We start from the raw sequence: 19,154 nt of genomic DNA on the forward strand, positions 1-19,154 counted from the left end.
AAGAAATGTGTGTGTGTGGTCCCTTCTAGGCAAATCAACCAAGTTAGTGTAGGATCTTCCTTATCTTTCCATCTTTATTCTTTGCTTTTAGCACAGGTAAAAAGTGTTCTATTAATCTGATTTATAAAATCACTATTTTAAGTAAACTGTCTTGAATCTCAGAGCTGTACTGGTGGACTTGTCTTGTGTGTGAAGTTAGGCTAAACAAACAAGACAACATAAGAGTCTCATTTTAGATAGAATTTATTCAGAGTTACCTGAATTTGTCCAAACTTTTTAACATCTCTCTCCTTCTTTCCTTCTGATTGTGTCTAAACTGATCCTGATCTTCCCTCTTTCCTTGTTGAACATAATCAGCTGATCTCCCAGGCATAGGCCAGTGATTCTTGTCACTTTTTCCCCCCCCCCCCCTCCCCAACACATTCCTGCTCACCTTACCTTTTTTGGTATTTCTTCCATGGATCTCAGTTACAAGTAGCAGTCTTCACTAGGCCTGGGCTAGCTGCTGTAGTCAAATCCCAATTACTCTGGACTTACCCAGGCCAGAGATACCCAGAATGTATTTTACACATTTAAGCCCAGAGCGTGCAATATTAGAGCATGCAGTTGGCCCAACCCCAGCCCAGACTGCCAAACCCGCCTGGTGCCTAACCACCTAGAGCCTATAAGCAAAGGCAGAGGCCCTCATAGGGGTCAGAGAAAAGAGATGAGCCGGTGCGGGAAAGAATAAAAAATGATGACAGCCCCCAGGATTCAGAGTGATATATTTTTAGGTATATATTGTTTTATTGTGTATTTTTGTGTCCTGATCATTGGGAAGAGGAGACAAAGGTGGGCTGATGGGCACCTGTAGAAATAGGATTATTATTATAATATTTTAAAACTTGGGTATAGAGAAAGAGTTTAGTTTCTGGCTAGCTCTTACTTTTTCAAAGTCAGTTCACTCATCCCCACTGCCTTTAATTTTTTCAGAATGGAACCCCGAGTCAGTATTTTTTCTGGAAGATTTCATAGTATTCATTCCATTAGAGGTTCTTAGTACTATCTCAAAAAGAAACATTTCTTGTTGCCAAATACTTTATCAGCATCAGAAACATTGTTGCACATATGTCAGAAACTAACAGTAATTCATCTGTAGTCCAGACACTGCTAGTTCCGTGTCATAAAGAGTATTGGTCAAATCAGTACCTGTTCTTGAATCTTTCTGGAAGCCAAGAGTCTGTCAGCTTAGATGATTGGTCCACTCAGTCCTATTTATAAACCAAGCAAACAAGTAACATTATGTTTCATTTCTTTAACTCCTTCTCACTGCCTCCACTGCTTTTCATTTTAATTCTAATAATATGTCTTTACTGTGACACAGAATATCGTGTTATTTCCGAAAATAATTTTATTGTGTCAGTGACACACACAAAGTTTGTACTGCTAATGTGAATCCTATTAATGTTACCTATGATTAATGTGCATTTAAATTGTTATGGAACATTTCAGTGTAGATGGAATATATATTCACACAGGTGCCTGTGATTTGTCAAGATTTATGTATAGATTTCTCTCATATACCACTTTAAATCTTTATTAGAGATATTTCTAATATTGCTACAAATGCTGACATTTAAATAAGTATGTTCTAGTTTTAAGGCTTTTGTCTAAAAAAATAGCTTTCCCAAAATTGATTTGATTTCTTTCCAGTTAAATGTAAATAAAGAAGAATTATTATTCACAATATAAATAAAAAACAATATTAAGAAGCACGAAGGAGAAGTTGGCTGTTGTGTATTTGACTGACTAAAGCAGGGGAATTCCCATATCTTCTCTGATTAATAAGTTGTAGTCTAGCCTTTTGAACAGGATTTTTTGAATGTAGGTTTTACATAAATCACAGCCATTCAGTTTCTGGTGGGCTGCTCTGTGACTTAAAAAACCCAACAAAGTCCACACAACACACTCCAAACTACAACAACAAAACAAACAGTTTTCCTGTTTAAAGGAAAATATGTAGTTGAAACAACTTAGCTGACTGAATGTATTCTGCAACAAATTCAAGCACATGACAGTGCTTTTGGATCTGCACTGGTTATCTGTTAAGTACGGTGTGGAATTTATAGTGTTTGTTTTGACTTATAAAGCCTTCAGCTGCCGATCTGAAAGTCTGTTCCTGTTTGCATACCATACTGCTGTATGCAGTGTTGTTGTATACGAGTCAGTCCCAGGATATTAGGGAGACAAGGTGGGTGAGGTAATATCTTTTATTGGATCAACTTCTGCAGGTGAGAGAGACAAGCTTTTGAGCTTACCCAGAGCTTTTCTTCAGGTCTGGGAAACTTACGGAGGCCAGGTCTACACTACAGACCTATTCTGGTATAACTATGTCACTCAGAGGTTTGAAAAATCCTCACTCCTGAGTGATGTAGTTATACTGATTTAACCCCCCCATGTAGAACTTCTTCCGTCAACATAGCTTGCGCTTTTTGGGGATGAGGATTAACTATGCCAACGAGAGAAGGGTTGGCATAGTAGGGTTTTCACCATAGCACTACAGTGATGCAGCTGCAGCATTGTACATGAAGACAAGCCATCAGACTGTGACTGCAAAATACAAGATGGAACAGATTGTTTAGCATAAGTAGTTCAAATGTATTTCAAGGAACCATTCAAGGTGAAGTGGCCCACTGACATCCTTTCAGTCATGGGGGGGGAGGAAAGGGAAGGAGGAGTGGAAAGCGGATGGTGAGAGGGTTGTTATTGGGTTATAAATTGTTGTAATAAACCATAAGTCCAGTGTCTCTATTCAGTCCATGAGTTTTAGTGTCTAGCTAAGTTATGAATTTAAGCTCCCAGGCTTGTTGTTTGAAAGTGTTGTGCAGGTTTCCTTTGAGGATGAGGACTGATGGGTCAGATATAGAGAGTGGTTGCTTTGTGAAGAGTGTTCACCCACAGGTGATAGGGTGTTTTTGTCTTTTATCATTTTCCTGTGTGAGTTCATTCAAGGACGAGTGATTGTCTGGTTTCACCCAGGTAGTTGCTATGGGGGCATTTAGTGCACTGGAGGCGGTACACCACCATGTGTAGGACCCATGGATCTGCTATAGTTGAGATCAGCAAGGGTGCTTGAGCTGGAGTTCTTACTGTAATAATCTACTTGATCATTGCATTTTTAAAATTAAGAGGCATATAGAGGAAAGGATGTGTACATAAATGAAAATAAATAAAAAATAATCTTACTGAAGACTTCATTGGGAATTATAAGTTATCGTCAATTTTCAACATGACCAATGTTTTCTCAAGGGAGTACTGAATTATTTAAATTATTATTATGATTGAAGAAAGTAAACGTGTACTTGATAAATATCCCAAAGAAATTACTTTATGGAAGCATTTTAATAAACCATTTTTTTTTCAGAAGTGATTTCATATGAGATGTATGTATTTAGGACTGAGGTGGCCCCCATCTTTTAAGTATTGGAAGTAGAAAAGTATAGAATAAACAGACTGTAGCAGTTAGAAAAGTTTATGAGTTGGCAAAGTTCAGAGGATGGGTTGTGACGCAGGCCCTGTCCCTGCAAAAACTTATGCATATGCTTAACTCTATTCAAATTAGTAGTCCCATTGACCTTGGGCATAAAATAAAGCATATGCATAAGTGTTTGTAGAAACTGGACTTGAGTCACTAACATGTTTTTCCCAACTGCAAGTATTAAATAAAGCACAGAACAGATCTTTTTGTGATCAGCGCAGCAAAGTACAGTAAAAGCTGTTTTATCAGGCATGTTGGGGGAAAGAGGGGGACAGGTAAGTGAAAAATGCCAGTTAATTAAGAGGGAGGGAGTTTGGGTGTGGGAGGGGATACGGGTCTGAGCGTTGGGGCTCGCAAGGGGTAGTGGGGCATGGGCTCTGGGAGGGAGTTTGGGTGTGGGAGGGGGCTTGGGCCACGGGAGGAGGTGTGGGGTGCTGGATCCGGGCGGATGCTCACCTTGGGTGGCTCCCCACAAGCGGCGACCTATCCTGGTTGCTCCTAGGCGGAGGCATGGCCGGCAGCTCTGCGTGCTGCTGCCGCCCCACCCCAAGTGCTGGCTCTGCAACTCCCATTGGCTGGGAACTGTAGCAAGTGGGAGCTGCGAGGGTGGCATCTGCAGGCAGAGGCAGTGCACAGAGCTGCCTGCCGCACCTCCGCCTAGGAGCAGCTGAGATAGATTGCCACTTGCACGGAGCTGCCTGAGGTAAGTGGCCCATGGATCTGGCACCCCACAGCCCCTCCCACACCCCATCTCCCTCCCAGAGCCCATGCTCCACACCCCCTCCCATGCCCCACAACCTGCCGGCCCCACGCCAACGGGACTATTAAACCAGACTTTCAGTGAAGATTAGAAATGCTGGTTTATATACCTTTCTGGTCGGTGAAGTGCCGGATAAAACAGCTTTTAATGTATATTGATGGTTATTAGTGAATAAACTAATCCATTCATAGTACTTTCATGTAAATGATGTATGATATGGTTGTAGATGTATCAGGGATTAATATGGAAACATGGCCTTAGTAATGTGCCATTTTGTCAAACATTAAGATAGCTTGCTTATTAAGCAACATAAATGACCATACTGTACTTCAAATTTTACAGACATTTCCTATGGAAGTGAAAGAATATAGGTTTTCATTGCTCAACAGTTATAGCAAATACCTGCCATATTGTAATTTGACAAATTCTTTTTAAAAAAAAGTAAAGTAAAATCAGATGTTTCACACATTAGTACTTTTTCTTTTCAGAGCACTTTTAAAAACTTTTTTTCTTGCAAGTAGTCTTAAAAATACCAACTCATAATAGAAAATAGTTGTCTGGAATTCCTTGAGGCTCATGGTTTGGCTCCAGAAGCTTTTAAACAAATAGACTGTCAGAAGATCAGTGTGGATCCATTTACAGGATATAATGCTTCATCCACAGTAGATTCTTTGCAAAATCAATACCCTGAAATATCAGAGGATTAAAGATGTATCAGATACCAAAAACACCAAACATTGTTTTAATTACTCAAATAAAAGAAAGCTGGATAATTTTTACTTGCCTGTAAAGAATGTTCTGCTTAAGCCAAAACAAATTCTTTACAAGTCCTTTTAGAAAGTCTGGAAGTATTTAAGTTTCTCTCTACTCTTCTTATGAGACAATGCCTGTTACTGAGCCAGTGTTATATTGGATGATGATATTCTTTTTAACAACCTGTCATTCAGATAGCCAGTATGTTGTTTGGTCATTATATCAGTAATATGATTCAGTAAATTTGGGGTCTATTAGTCTGATATCCATTTGGGGGAAAGAAAGGTATAATAACCCAATGTCTATGCCCACTGAAAAGTTTTCAGAATGCTTGACAGTGTATCTGTTCACTCTGGAGTATTTGCTATTGTGGTATGTGAAAGATAAGTCTTTAAGCTGAATCCTGAAATCATTAGTTATTCCTCAGGCTGAGCACCCATGGATTTCAGCCAGGATCAATCAGTTAGTATCACTTTATTAATGGTGATACTGTGACTTATTAGTAACAGCCCACAAAAGGGTGTTGCAAAGGGGGCACATGGCAGTAGGAGTCCTAGGAGGCATCCTGATGATTTCAGACAGAATAATTGTGATTGTTGTGGGACTTCTTGCCAGATTGGGATCTCTACTACGCTTTAACAGGAGCTCCATTTATTCCTTGGTGTACTGGTTCAGCTGTGCTGGGGAGGCAGAGGCGGGTGTGGTCTTGCCATCTCTCTAGTTCTTTTGGGGAATTTGTCACTGGCAGCAGCACCCAACTCATGCAAAGACTGGGATTGTGGCTGAAATGCACATAGAGGAACAAAGTGATGTGGCTCTTACAACCTCTGTGCATCAGCAGAATCTAAACTATCATTGGGAATACTGTGCACTTTCTTTAATTATGCAAAGTATAAGTGATATAAAAAAATTAAAGATACACATGTATAAATGTTAAAAAGTGTCGGTCTTAAAGCATAATGAAAGTTGATGCCTCATTAATGGAATCTATTCAAAGCACAGTGTGCACATTAAAGGCTTGCAACTTAAATTAGGGCTAGATTTATGTAGCAGAGCTGCACTGAAAGCAGTGACAGATGGGGAATTTCTGGGGATCTCCCCAGGGCAGTCACCCACTTATTGTTTGTGTCTCAGAACCTGAGATAGAGAGGGTTGAAGGATTATCTGTCGGGGAGCAGGGTGAGACTTCTAAGGAGGGTGAGGCTCCAATCCAAGTTTTCGCCCCACTGAAATGGAGCTTCACTCCTGTGAGGCTCAGACTGTGAAAGAGGAGAGCCTTTCTGGAAGGTGTGGCTGGCTGGGAAACCGGGCATGCGGTGCCATGAGTTTTGGAAGGATCTGAAGCACTATGTTGGAGGAAACAGGAACATCAGAGCTCATAAGCCAGAGTACATGCCTGCCTAGTTTAGAAGCTCTGCATGGCTACCACCTTCCCCTGCTGCATATGTCCTAAACGCAGGGTGGGAAACCTTCTTTCTGTCACGGGCCATTGACCCACAGAAAAAAATCAATCACGGGCCACTCACCCACTGGGGGGGGGCATAGAGGTTCGGGGCTTCCCCCCAAGGGGGGCGCTGCAGGCTGGATGAAATTAACCAATGGGCCAGATCCAGCCCTTGGGCCGTAGGTTCCCCACCCGTGTCCTAAATCATGCAAATCTGGAGCACCATTTATATGGAGCTGAGGAGCCCCACATGGCAGATGCCTTCCCTTGATGTCAGTTCCTAAAGTGGCTGGATGCTAATCAAATTATCACTGATTCTTCAAGCTTCAATTCATCATAGATGTGATAGGAGCAAGATCTTAAATCATTGGCAGTATTTATTGATAGGACTGTAAACCACAGTTGCCAGATGACTCAGAATTTGGAATCCTTATTCTTGCTCGTGGTTTTTATATGGAAATTTGAAACCATTATGACCACCGAGATCATGATCTTCAGTACAGTACAAATGCTACAGCACCACACCTAAACTAAGAGTGAGCTTTACCTTTTATTTTTTAATCCTTATGTTTTGTTGATTTGTTTGGGTTTTTTCTTTCTTCAGTTTAATGTGGTTAAATGATATATTTCATATTTGGGGGGGGAAAACAACCAATAAACAAAACAAAAGCTGCTTCTGGAGTATTGCCTCTGCACGATGCACACTGTTGGGATGTCTTTTGATGCCGCAGGAGATTGGATCCTTCTAGAAAAACTGTGCCTATTAGGTGCCACATACGTGTGCCCCTCATGGCACCAAATGCTCACTGTCTGAGGTCATAAGGGGGGGTGCAGTCTCAACCACCTTGATTCCTCCCACTAAAGCTCAGAGACCAGAAAAGTAGAGGAACTGAGGAGGAAGGGAAGGGCAGGAGGTGGGGGAGAAGAATATAAGTATAAATATGCATAGGAAATATTCACAAAGAACTCCAATTACTAGTAAGTAACTTTTTTGAGTTTTGCGAGAGTAGTGCAGTCTCCAGGAAGGCAGGCTGAACAGATCTAGCTGAACAGGAACACTGCCCTTCCAAACAGTGTGTCTGACTGGGATGCCAGGTCAAGGGAGTAGTGCTGTATACAGGTGTGAATAGAAGTCCTTATAAATGTTTAGGGCTGCACTAGAAGGAAATATTATGAAAGCTGTCTAGTTGAGTGAGCTCTAAGAGTTGGGGCAATTCTGACTAAGATGTAGCAAGTTTCAGTACATAATTTTATCCTCTCAGAGAGGCATTGTGGAGAGATGTCATTTCCCCCCACCCCCACCCTACCGGACCCCTTGGTATGTCACAAAAACTCTGACCCTATTTAAATAAAAGCTTAATCCCTTTTAACATGTACGGTTAAGTCTGATATCCCCAGGATTGCATGTGGCTTTGGGGGGAAAAGACCTGGGGTGAAATCCTGGCCCCGTTAAAGTGAATTGGAGTTTATTTTATTCCTGTCTTTCAACTGACAAATTTTAAAGTCTGTTTCCTCCAGTGCAGAGGCGCTGGAACATTTTTAGTAGTGGGGGTGCTGAAAGCCAGCCCCCTTACCCCTGTCCGCCCCCCCCCCCAAACTGAGGCTGGGAGGAGGGCTGTGTCTCCTTGGGGGGGGAACCTGGACAGGGGAAAGGGGGCTGAGGCCACAGCTGGGGGTGAGTTTGGGGGCAGGAGCGGAGCCCTGGGCTGGGACCGGCAGCTGGGACCCCACGTGCGGGGCCAAGCTGTGGGGCCGAGTGGGGGGCCCCGGGAGCGGAGCCCTGGGAGCAGGGGACCGGGCACAGGGCCAGTGGCCGGGGAGCAGGGCAGGCAACTGGGGCCCTAGAAGCAGAGCACGGGGCCGGGAGTGGGACCCTGGCCACGGGCCCCAGGCACAGGTCCAGCGGCCAGGGAGTGGGGCCAGTGGCCAGGACCCAAGCCCCAGGTGAGGGGTTGAGGAGCGGAGTGTGGGCAGAGGGCTGGGAGCAGGGCGTAGGTGTGGGAAGCACCACCAGGCTCTATGTGTGGAGCCAGTGGCTGGGGAGCAGGGCACAGGGCCAGCCTCCGAAACCCAAGGTGGGGAGTGGAGCTCTGGGGACAGGGCCAGCTGCTCCACATAAAACCTGGGTGTGCTGCAGAACCCCCTGCACCCCTACTTCCCGTGCCTATGCTTCAGCGGCAGATGTAATCTAGTTCCTGAGTACAATAGATGCACAAACTAGGAGAATGGTCATTAAAGAGACTAGGGCTGCAGTATTTCTCCAGGCATTCTTCTAGCAGGTTATGGTGTTTTAGGGCCCCATTCTCCCATCTAGACTGAAAGCACTGAGAAGAGAAAATCTCCAGTTTTCTACTAGTGACATTTCTAAGTAGCTCCACAATTCTTAACTTTTGGGCTGTTATATTTGTGTGCAACTCACCTATTTTAGCTTGAAGAGATGGCTCAGGGTGGCACAGGTTCCATGTTGCAGAATTGTTTTACATCTAATTGATACTCTTCAGGTACACAGCAGGTGTACACATCTTTCTGTATCCATTCTCTAGACAGAAAATCCATTTTACTTGCCTTTGCCTTGCAAAATGAAAAATATCAACAATCAAGGAGGTACATTTAAGCTTGGCAATTGTTAAAGTGTTAACATATTTACTAATATAGGGTACTAATATAGGATCCTGTTTTCCTTATTCGAGACAAAACACCATTTGAAATAAATGAGATTTTTGCCTCAGTAAGCACTGCAAGACTGGGCCAATTGCTTACATAATTAAAGAGTCACAAATAAAAATAGATAGGCATCACTTACCTTTTTTGCCCAATCATCTTGCTTATGTTAAATTCTCTTTCTGTTTACAAATACTAGACTCTTTCAATATAATTTTACAATTTCAGTAACCAGTCATAAACATTAGGTACAACTTGTGGTACTATGGATATTTGTATTTTAAAAATGAAATAGGAAATGACATTTAAAAATCATGGTAATACTTTCTTGTCCCTTTCTTTAAAAGAATAATGGGAAAGGTATTTGAGATGATTTATATACCTTTTGAAAAAGTGCAGGGGCAGATTTTTATAAAGCAAAATTTAAGGAGTTACTGCCAATGAAGAATTACTAGCTTGGAAATATACTCACTCTTTCAGTGACTGGTTTTTGTTCTGAAAGTTGAAGGGGAAAAAAATACTGAAACAAAATGTTTTAGAACTGAACCTGCTCACCCCCACAAAGAGGGCTAGCTCAAGGCCAGTGCACTATTTAAGTTCCACTGAGGGCTTCAATGAGTCTTCAGTGGGCCTCTGCAGATTGGTGAGTTTTACCCAAGATGATTTTTTAATATAGCAGTGTTCTAGAGGGGAGCATCTTACAGTAACACTAACCTGAATATTCTTTACTTAATTATTCCAGTGTGGTAAAGCGCTCCCTGGCCTGTCAAAGCAAGAAGACTGCTGTGGAACTGTGGGTACTTCCTGGGGCTTTAACAAATGTCACAAATGTCCCAAGAAGCCATGTAAGTGTGATTTCATTATTGTTTTCTGCATCAGTTCACTTATTTGTGCTCTAAATACCTTTTCTTTAAGAGAAATGCTAACACTATATTTCAAAAGAACCGTATTATTTGATATAAGAAAGGTGATAGAAGGTACACTCTGAGCTTCAGTGACAATGAAATAATTTTTTTATTTTTCTCCTTCTCTAACTGAGCTAGTGATGCTTCATTGTGTTTTCTCAATGTAGGGAGATAATGATATTGAATCATCTTGCATAACCTAGCTGGACTTATTTTTTTAAAGTTTGCACAAAAATGTTAAATTATAGAGGCACCAGTTCCTACTTAGAGAAGATGCAATGACATCTTGAGACCTTGAATGAACTTTGAGTTTTAATGCCAAAGCTTTCCAGGCTCTAAAATATCAGTTACATTTTAAACTCTGTTGTTCGAATGCTGTCTATACAATTAGGGAACCATGAAGACTTTCCCAATATTTTTGCTACAGCTTGACATAATAATGTAAAATAGTGAAAAATAGCTATTAAATGATTCTCATGAAAGGTAAACCTAATCTATTGAAACATTTCATAACTTTAATAATAAATAATTATACCTAGTTCTGAAATGGCTTTGGGGAGGAAAGACCTGGGGTGAAATCCTGGCCCCATTAAAGTCAATGGGAGTTTATTTTATCCCTGTCTCTAAGCACTTTACAATAGATCTCTAAGCACTTTACAAAGAAGGTATCCTTATCCCTATTTTGCAGATGGGGAAACTGACACAAAGAGAGGCCAAAGTGACTTGCCCAAGGTCATCCAGCTGGCTGGTGGCAATGCAGGGAATAAAATGCTGGTCTCATGAGTCCCAGTCCAATACTATATTCTCTAGGCCACACTCCTTTCCCAATTATTAACACGGGATACTTAACACAAGGAAATATATTAATTGTTTTGTATGGTGTAGCATATCTTTATCCATGAATTTAGGGATGCATTTTTATTTAAAAATTCTCAAAGGAAAAAACCGTGTGTCATATTGTGATTGGCCCTTTCACGGGCAGCACAAGGGCTCTGCGGGAGTAGTTTTGTCAGGAGTCTTTTACAGCCCAGAAGGGGAATCTGCAAAAGTAATTACAGACTCAGTCTGGCCCATTGATTTATGAGGTAGTGTATTTTGTGTCCCAGAGTCCCCTAATCTTATGATTTGCTTCCACATAAGGCACTCATTGGGTGTCTTTAAGAACATAAGATCGGCCATAATGGGTCAGTCCAAAGGTCCGTCTAGCCCAGTATCTTGTCTTCTGACAGTGGCCCAATGACAGGTGCCCCAGAGGGAATGAACAGAACAGGTAATCATCAAATGATCCATGCCCTGTCACCCATTCTGGCAACCAGAGGCTAGGGACACCATCCCTGCTTATCCTGGCTAATAGCCATTGATGGACCTATTTTCCATGAACTTATCTAGTTCTTTTTTGAAAACTGTTATAGTGTTGGCCTTCACAACATCCTCTGGCCAAGAGTTCCACAGGTTGACTGTGTGTTGTGTGAAAAAATCTGAAACCTGTTCCTTTGGTTTGTTTTATAACTGCTGCCTATTGATTTGATTTGGTGACCCCTAGTTTTTGTGTTATAAGAAGGAGTAAATAACACTTCCTTATTTACTTTCAGGCATATGTGCCAAATTGTGCTTCACAGTTGCATCAAAGACTTAAATTTCTGTAGAACATTTTTTTCCAAAGAATAAATGTAACAGTTTATAATGGGATTTTATAAAAATATACTGTACATATCTGAGGATCTGTATTGCACCAGATATTCTTATATTTTGATGATGAAGATAAGAATTTTTCAGTGGTTGAGAAGACTAGACATAACCACGTAGTATGTAGGATTAAAGAATTTACCATTGAAAACAGAGATAAAGAGCCTGGAGCAAATATGTAAAAATAGAATAGCAGATATGAAATACTAATATTTAAGGCTTCTCATTAGTATCATGATGCAAAAGGGTTGGTTTCTTTAACAGAGGTATTGGAAGAAAAGGATACACACAATGTTGTGATTTTTGGCAATGGTAAGCATGGAGAAATTACCCAAGTGAATAATGGGTGTGGAGTTTGTAAATATATGATGTGTTCATGTTCTTCATTCACACACCCACGTCCACCTACAGCCCTTCTGTAGATTTTTTTTTTTAAGCATTAAAATGCTGACTTGTTCCTTATAAAGCTGAGCAAACTGAGTGATCCTAAAAACTGCCAATACAGATTAGGAGAAAATCAAATAAACTGTTAACAGTTTGACATTTAAATTGTATTCATGTCTTCTGTTGACTCATTCACAGGATGCAGATTCAGGCTCAGATTATTCCCATGTCATTTTGATAGTTTTCCTTTGCTAAGTTGGTATTACTCTCCATACTGTAGTCATCTTGGAAGAAAATAGACTTTCCATGGCTTTCTCTTTTATGGTTTTGTGCTTTATGATCTTTACTTGAGACTGAAATATTTTTATAAACGCCAGTTTTTGAGCAGGTTGGATTTAGCGTTTGGTTGTCTGCAAGACCCCGATTCAGCAAAAGTATTCAAGCATGTGCTTAAGTCATACTATCTCTATCCTCTTTTCTTTCCCTGTTCAGTAAAGCACTAAAGCATGTGCTTAATTTTAGACACATTCTTAAATCCTATTGACTTTAATGGGATTTTTGCATGTATCTGAAGTTAAACACAATCTTAAGTACTTTACTGAATCAGGTCTACAACCTGTGGTAAACCCAGGACAAACAGCTACAAAAGGAGGGTCCCAGGGGATTAAAAGGCCCCTCCCTGTCCACTGAGAAAAGATAACCATGGGGCAATAAGGTTCAGCTAGGAAAGGGATTGCTAGGGAACCAATTAGGTTCAGCTGACTCCAACTACTTGAGACCTTTTTAAACCCTCCCCTGGGTGGAAGGAGGAGAAGAGTGAGGGAGTGAGAGGAGCAGGGAAGCAGCCAGTAGGCTGTTTAGAGCAAGACACCAAACCTTCCCAGTAGGGAGGCTGCATTTCCTCCCCAGAAGGGAAGGAAAACAAGGACAAGGGACTGACTGAGGAGAGGAGTAGCAGGACCCTGTGCCACCTATAAGGATTCGCCTTGCCCCAAACCTGAGTCTTTAAGGCTAGAAAGGACTGAGCCTACTGAGGCGAACAAGGTATTTTGCCACAAACCCTATAATGTACATACACCTTGGCTTGAAACAGCTTTTGTGGCTTGTATGCCCACAGGCTTAACAATACTGAAAAATATGAGCAGAAAATAGAAACAGGTTATATGTCAAAGTTTGTTTTTTTAACACGAGAACCTTTTGAATCAAATTGTACAGTGTTATATTACAAGTGGAGGCTGATGTCCATTCAGAATGCTTGTCAATAATTAGTACTTGCTAAATGAATAAGAAAGAAATGTAGGATTTTATTCGTCTCCCACATTGCTCAACTGTGAGCCAACCCAACACACCCCATACTCCACTTCACCTGCAGGAAGCAGTGATGCTGAAAAAGATTTGGGGGTCATGGTGAATAATCAGCTGAACATGAGCTCCCAGGATGATGCTGTGGTCAAAAGAACTAATATGATCCTGGGATGCATAAACAGGGGAATCTCAAGTAGGATTAGAGAAGCGGTTATTTTACCTCTGTATTTGGCATTAGTGCAACCACTGCTGGAATACTATGCCCTCAATTCAGTAAGACTGTTGATAAATTGGAGAGGGTTCTGAGAAGAGACATGAGAATGATTAAAGGGTTAGAAAACATGATTTATAGTGATGAACTCAAGAAGCTCAATCTATTTAGCTGAACATAAAGAAGGTTAAGGGGTGCTTCATTACATCTGTAAGTATACGTGGGCTCTTCAGTCTAGCAGGGAAAGGTATAACATGATCCAATAGGTGGAAGTTGAATCTAGACACATTCAAACTGGAAATAAGGTGTAAATTTTTGACAGTGAGGCTAATTAACCATTGGAATAATTTACCAGGAGTCGTGGTAAATTCTCCATCACTGACATTTTTAAATCAAGATTGGATGTTTTTCTAAAAGATCTACTCTAGGAATTATTTTTGGTAAATTCTATGGCCTGTGTTATACAGGTTAGATTAGGTGATCACAATGGTTCCTTCTGGCCTTGGAATCTATGAAAATCCTTTTTCTCTCAATGATTAGTCTGTACTGCTAAAATAAATAATGATTTGGTTTTAAGAAGGCTGTTTTGTCCCTGTATACCAGTGGTCACAGACTCCTGAATGGAAATAACTGCAGGTGCCAAGACTAGCTTGTTCCTGCTGGGTAAGGAAGGTTGATATATCCAGTACAGTAGCAAGGGCTTGGTCTAAGAGTGGGCGAATTACATAATTTCACTCCAGCATACTTAAAGGCGATAGATAAAGGCATGATACTTGCACCTGAGGTGGTGCAGTCAGAGAGACCAGGAAGGGGAAAGAGGTGGAGCTAGCCCCATCACTGTGACAAATATCATTTCCAATTTTTTTTTCATTTAAATTCAAAAAATTGCAGCCAGTTTAAAGATCAAAATTGCATATGTTTTAAACCCACAACCCATGAAGAAACAGATCTATTTCTGCTTAAAATATATCCAGGGAAGCTGCATCTGAGACTATTATTATTATTATTAATTTGTATTACCACAGTGCCAATTAAGATAATATTATTGTTACCAATTAAGATAATGTTATTGTTCAGGATTAGACTTAGAAAATCAACCTCACAATATATCTTGGAGGAAAGAAACAATAAATAGAAAAAAGAAAAGGAGTACTTGTGGCACCTTAGAGACTAACCAATTTATTTGAGCATGAGCTTTCGTGAGCTACAGCTCACTTCATCGGATGCATACTATGGAAACTGCAGAAGACAGAGACCATGAAACAATACCTCCTCCCACCCCACTCTCCTGCTGGTAATAGCTTATCTAAAGTGATCATCAAGTTGGGCCATTTCCAGCACAAATCCAGGTTTTCTCACCCTCCGCCCCCCCCCCCCCCACAAACTCACTCTCCTGCTGGTAATAGCCCATCCAAAGTGACCACTCTCTTCACAGTGTGTATGATAATCAAGGTGGGCCATTTCTTGCACAAATCCAGGTTCTCTCACCCCCCTCCAAAAACCACACACACAAACTCACTCTCCTGCTGGTAATAGCCTATCCAAAGTGACCACTCTCCTTACAACGTGCATGAAAATCAAGGTGGGACGTTTCCAGCACAAATACAGGTTTTCTCACCCCCCCCCTTTTTTTTTTATTACCAGCAGGAGAGTGGGGTGGGAGGAGGTATTGTTTCATGGTCTCTGTGTGTATATAATGTCTTCTGCAGTTTCCACAGTATGCATCCGATGAAGTGAGCTGTAGCTCACGAAAGCTCATGCTCAAATAAATTGGTTAGTCTCTAAGGTGCCACAAGTACTCCTTTTCTTTTTGCGAATACAGACTAACACGGCTGTTACTGTGAAACCTGTCAATAAATAGAAACAAACTATTAATTAGCTGAAAACTTTCTAGTTTGGCTAAAGTGAATTCATTTTGTGTTGTTATCCTTTATAATTCACATTAGATAATTTATAATTAATAGCCAACAAATGACAGTCTTTTAAAACTCAAAAAGATTAAAAAGATAAAGCATAAGTCTGTTTCCTTTCTTATAATTATGGTTGCACTATTATAAAAATAAAATATATGACTGACTATATTTTTCAGTGGATCTCAGATATGTTCAGATTTATTATAGTGGGAGCAGCAACAACTGCCATCGTTAAGGTTGCATTCAGGTTCCTATTCCAACTCTGATTTCATTAGCTTGAACATTTCTAAAACAATTGTCTTCCAGGCTGAAATTTTCCAGCATGGCCACTTCCTGAAAGTGATATTTGTATTTTCAGCAGGGATGATTCATTCATTTTTGAAAATGAGTAGAATGAAACAGAAAGTTTCCTAAGGGATTGCGTCAGGATGTGAAAGTCCTGGAGTGGGGCTTAGCATGCTATAGCAGTGTCCATATGGGATGTTGCCATGTAGCAAGCTGGTGCACCGAGATTTATACCCTTGTCTTTTTATGGCAGTAACTTCCCATGTAGACAAGCCATAATTTCAAAGAATTCCTGTCATGGTGTTATGTCATATTATCTGCAAAATGGTATTTGATTGAGTAATTAAAAATTGTAGTAATGCATACACAGAAGGAGACACTGTTCAGATTGCATGTGCAACCTAAATATTGGCATTTCCTGACTTTTAAGTACTTAACTATGCATCCTTAAAAATGTAAATGTAACTTTTTTTGATAGAATTATATAGTAATTTGACTGTGATGCTCTCCATATAAATGTGTCATACATTGTAATAACTAACCAATAGTTTTCTTTTTTTCCCCCAGCTTACCCTGGATACACCCAAATGGTGGAATGCCCCCAAGGTTACAAGAGAATTAATGCTACCTTTTGTCAAGGTAAGATATTTGTCAACGATTAACTTCATTTGTTTTGAGTAAATCTTTTGGGCTAAATTAATCCTAGGCCTAGTTCCACTGATTGCAGTTACGTGGATGAATTTGGCTCATTGATTGTGCTTGGGAGAAACGAGTGTAACTGAGTCCAAAATATTGGCAGCGGTCTAGCATAGCTTACTACAAAGCAAACAGCTGTTTGTACCCTTACTGGTCTTTTATGACATATAAGGGTAGTTTCATAAAATTTTACTTCTGTTAGTTTTTTATGAAAAATATCAGGCTCAGACTTTTTCTTTTGCTGAAGGATGTTAAGTCTACCTTTCCTGAGGCTGCAGTAGCATCTGCAGAGCAGTATGGGGGAAGGGGAGGGCAAAGGATTCCTTTCCCTAGTTACTCCTGATTTACACTGATGTGAGAGGAGAATCAGGCCCCATCATTCAAACAGCTCCTAAATGTTTGTGTATATATTGTACACAAAACATAATCAACAGAAACTATAAATAGAAACCAAATTAGGCAGAAGTGGTAACACAGGATAGCTTTCTAAAAGCCATTATTGGCATTGAATTAAATCCTGCCGGTGGCACAAGGCAAGACCCTACAGAAACCCAGAAGCTTCACTACAAGAACAATGGCCCCCAAACACAGCCTGGCCTGCTGAGCTAAGACTGGCCAGCTCAGCCAATGGTATCACCACCGCAGCAAGTGGTGAGACGTGACCTCAGACAGAAGCTCCCTTCCTCCCTTCTCTGTAGCCGTGAACTACCACGCTATGGAGGCCTCTCCTCTGCCACATGGACAGGCTTTGAATTGAGCACTATTCTGCAGGGCTCCATGTGCTCAGCCATGCCCTGGGGTGCATGATCAAGCCTTTAATAAGGCAGATAAGTACATTCAAATTGTAAAGTTATGAAATAATTTGACCTTAATTGGATGTTTCCCGTTTCCTAATGTAATATTTTTTAATAGAATCTTCACTTTGATTTCTAGGTTTTCCAGTATTTGCATTTTTCTGAGAAAACTGTAACATTCTCATAAAGGATGTTTTTTTCTTGAGCTTTTCCTGATCCTTTCCTGGAGGCTCTTTCAACCTTAACTTCAGATTAAGCAAGCTTTATTTTTTGCCTAAGAATTTGTTATTTAAGTCACAGTACGATATAAGTTTTTTCTGTCCACTGAGAAATAATTACACGCTGTCAATATGAAGTTTTTTTTTAAATTTCTGCTTAGTAGGTAACCAAACCATGGTGTCATTACACTGTTGACAAGTAATGGCCATGAGTCTGATTTTGAGCTCATTTGTAACTCCACTGACTTCAATAGAGTTATTTCTGTGTTGTTTTTAGGGCCCTGCCAAATTCACAGACATGAAAAAACACGTCACAGACCGTGAAATCTGATATTCCCCCGTGAATTCTGGTCTTCTGTGTGTTTTTATCCTATACTATACAGATTTCATGGTGAAGACCAGCGTTTCTCAAATTGGGGATCCTGACCCAAAAGGGAGTTGCTGGGGGGGGTCACAAGATTATTTTAGGGGGGTCGCAGTATTGTTACCCTTACTTCTGCACTGTCTTCAGAGCTGGATGGCCAGAGAGCAGCGGCTGTTGGCCGGGTGCCCAGCTCTGAAGGCAGCACCCTGCCAGAGGCAGCGCAGAAATAAGAGTAGCAGTACTGCAACCCCCCCCCCCCGCCCCTACAATAACCTTGTGACACTCCCCTCCCCCCCACCCCAAACTTCTTTTTGGGTCAAGACCCCTACAATTACAATACGGTGAAATTTCAGATTTAAATAGCTGAAATCATGAGATTTACTATTTTTGAAATCCTATGACCATGAAATTGACTAAAATGGACCATGAATTTGGTAGGGCCCTAGTTATGTTGGTGTAGAAGTGAAGGTAGAATAATTCCTCAGCACAATCAGAGCAATTCATTGCTTAATGTATGTTACAAGAACAAGTTGACTACCTGCCTTAAGTAAGTCTCTGTTAAGACATCCTTCAAGCAGAGATGGGCACCTGGGCCAGGAAAGCGGTGGACGAGGCTTAAGCCCACGTCGAGTGTGCTGTAATAGGCGGAGTTGGAACCTTGGCGAGGTTGAAACAAGAACAGATGCAGGCCGTGATCCATAATGAAATGTCATGTGAAGAGACTGGGAGCCTTTCATCCAGTCTGTCACTGGTATGAACAGTCGATTCGATTTCCTGAAAAGTTTTGTGCTCTCAGTGTAGTCATGAGCTCACTCAGTCAGCACCAAATCAAAACTACAGTGATCTTTATTTGGAATGGTTGGGGCTGATGTGTTATAACTGAAGCATCTGAGATCTCTCTCCGGACATCTAGTGAATGAAGTCTCTGCTCCCGCGCATTGGCATGCGGCTTGGGATAGAAGACTGGTAGAAAAATGTCTTGTTCAATGTGGAATTGTGGTACCATCTTTGGCAGGAAGGCTGGGTGAGGCCTGAGCTGTACCTTGTCCTTATGGAAGATCGCGTAGGGGAGGTTGGATGTTAGTGCTTTTAACTCGGACGCCCTCCTGGCTGAAGTGATGGCAACCAGGAACAGTACCTTCCACGAGAGATAGAGAAGGGAGCATGTAGCCAGTGGTTCAAATGGAGCTCCCATTAGTCTGGAGAGGACCAGATAGAGATCCCAAGTGGGTATATTGTATTTGGACATAGCGTTCCA

At 41.1% G+C, this 19,154-nt stretch overlaps 1 protein-coding gene across 9 annotated transcripts in view; it reads left to right on the top strand.

The window, feature by feature from the left end:
* LTBP1 (latent transforming growth factor beta binding protein 1) overlaps nucleotides 1-19,154 on the top strand; it is a 366,969-nt gene that overhangs the window by 180,304 nt on the left and 167,511 nt on the right. For all 9 annotated transcript variants that reach the window (XM_074949024.1, XM_074949018.1, XM_074949020.1 and 6 more), the window contains 2 exons: nucleotides 9,878-9,980; nucleotides 16,392-16,463. In XM_074949024.1, coding sequence (XP_074805125.1) covers nucleotides 9,878-9,980; nucleotides 16,392-16,463 — 175 coding nt within the window. The remainder of the gene's footprint in view (nucleotides 1-9,877; nucleotides 9,981-16,391; nucleotides 16,464-19,154) is intronic.

The sequence above is a fragment of the Natator depressus genome, chromosome 3 (assembly GCF_965152275.1).
Source record: "Natator depressus isolate rNatDep1 chromosome 3, rNatDep2.hap1, whole genome shotgun sequence".
NCBI classification, from domain to species: Eukaryota; Metazoa; Chordata; order Testudines; family Cheloniidae; genus Natator; species Natator depressus.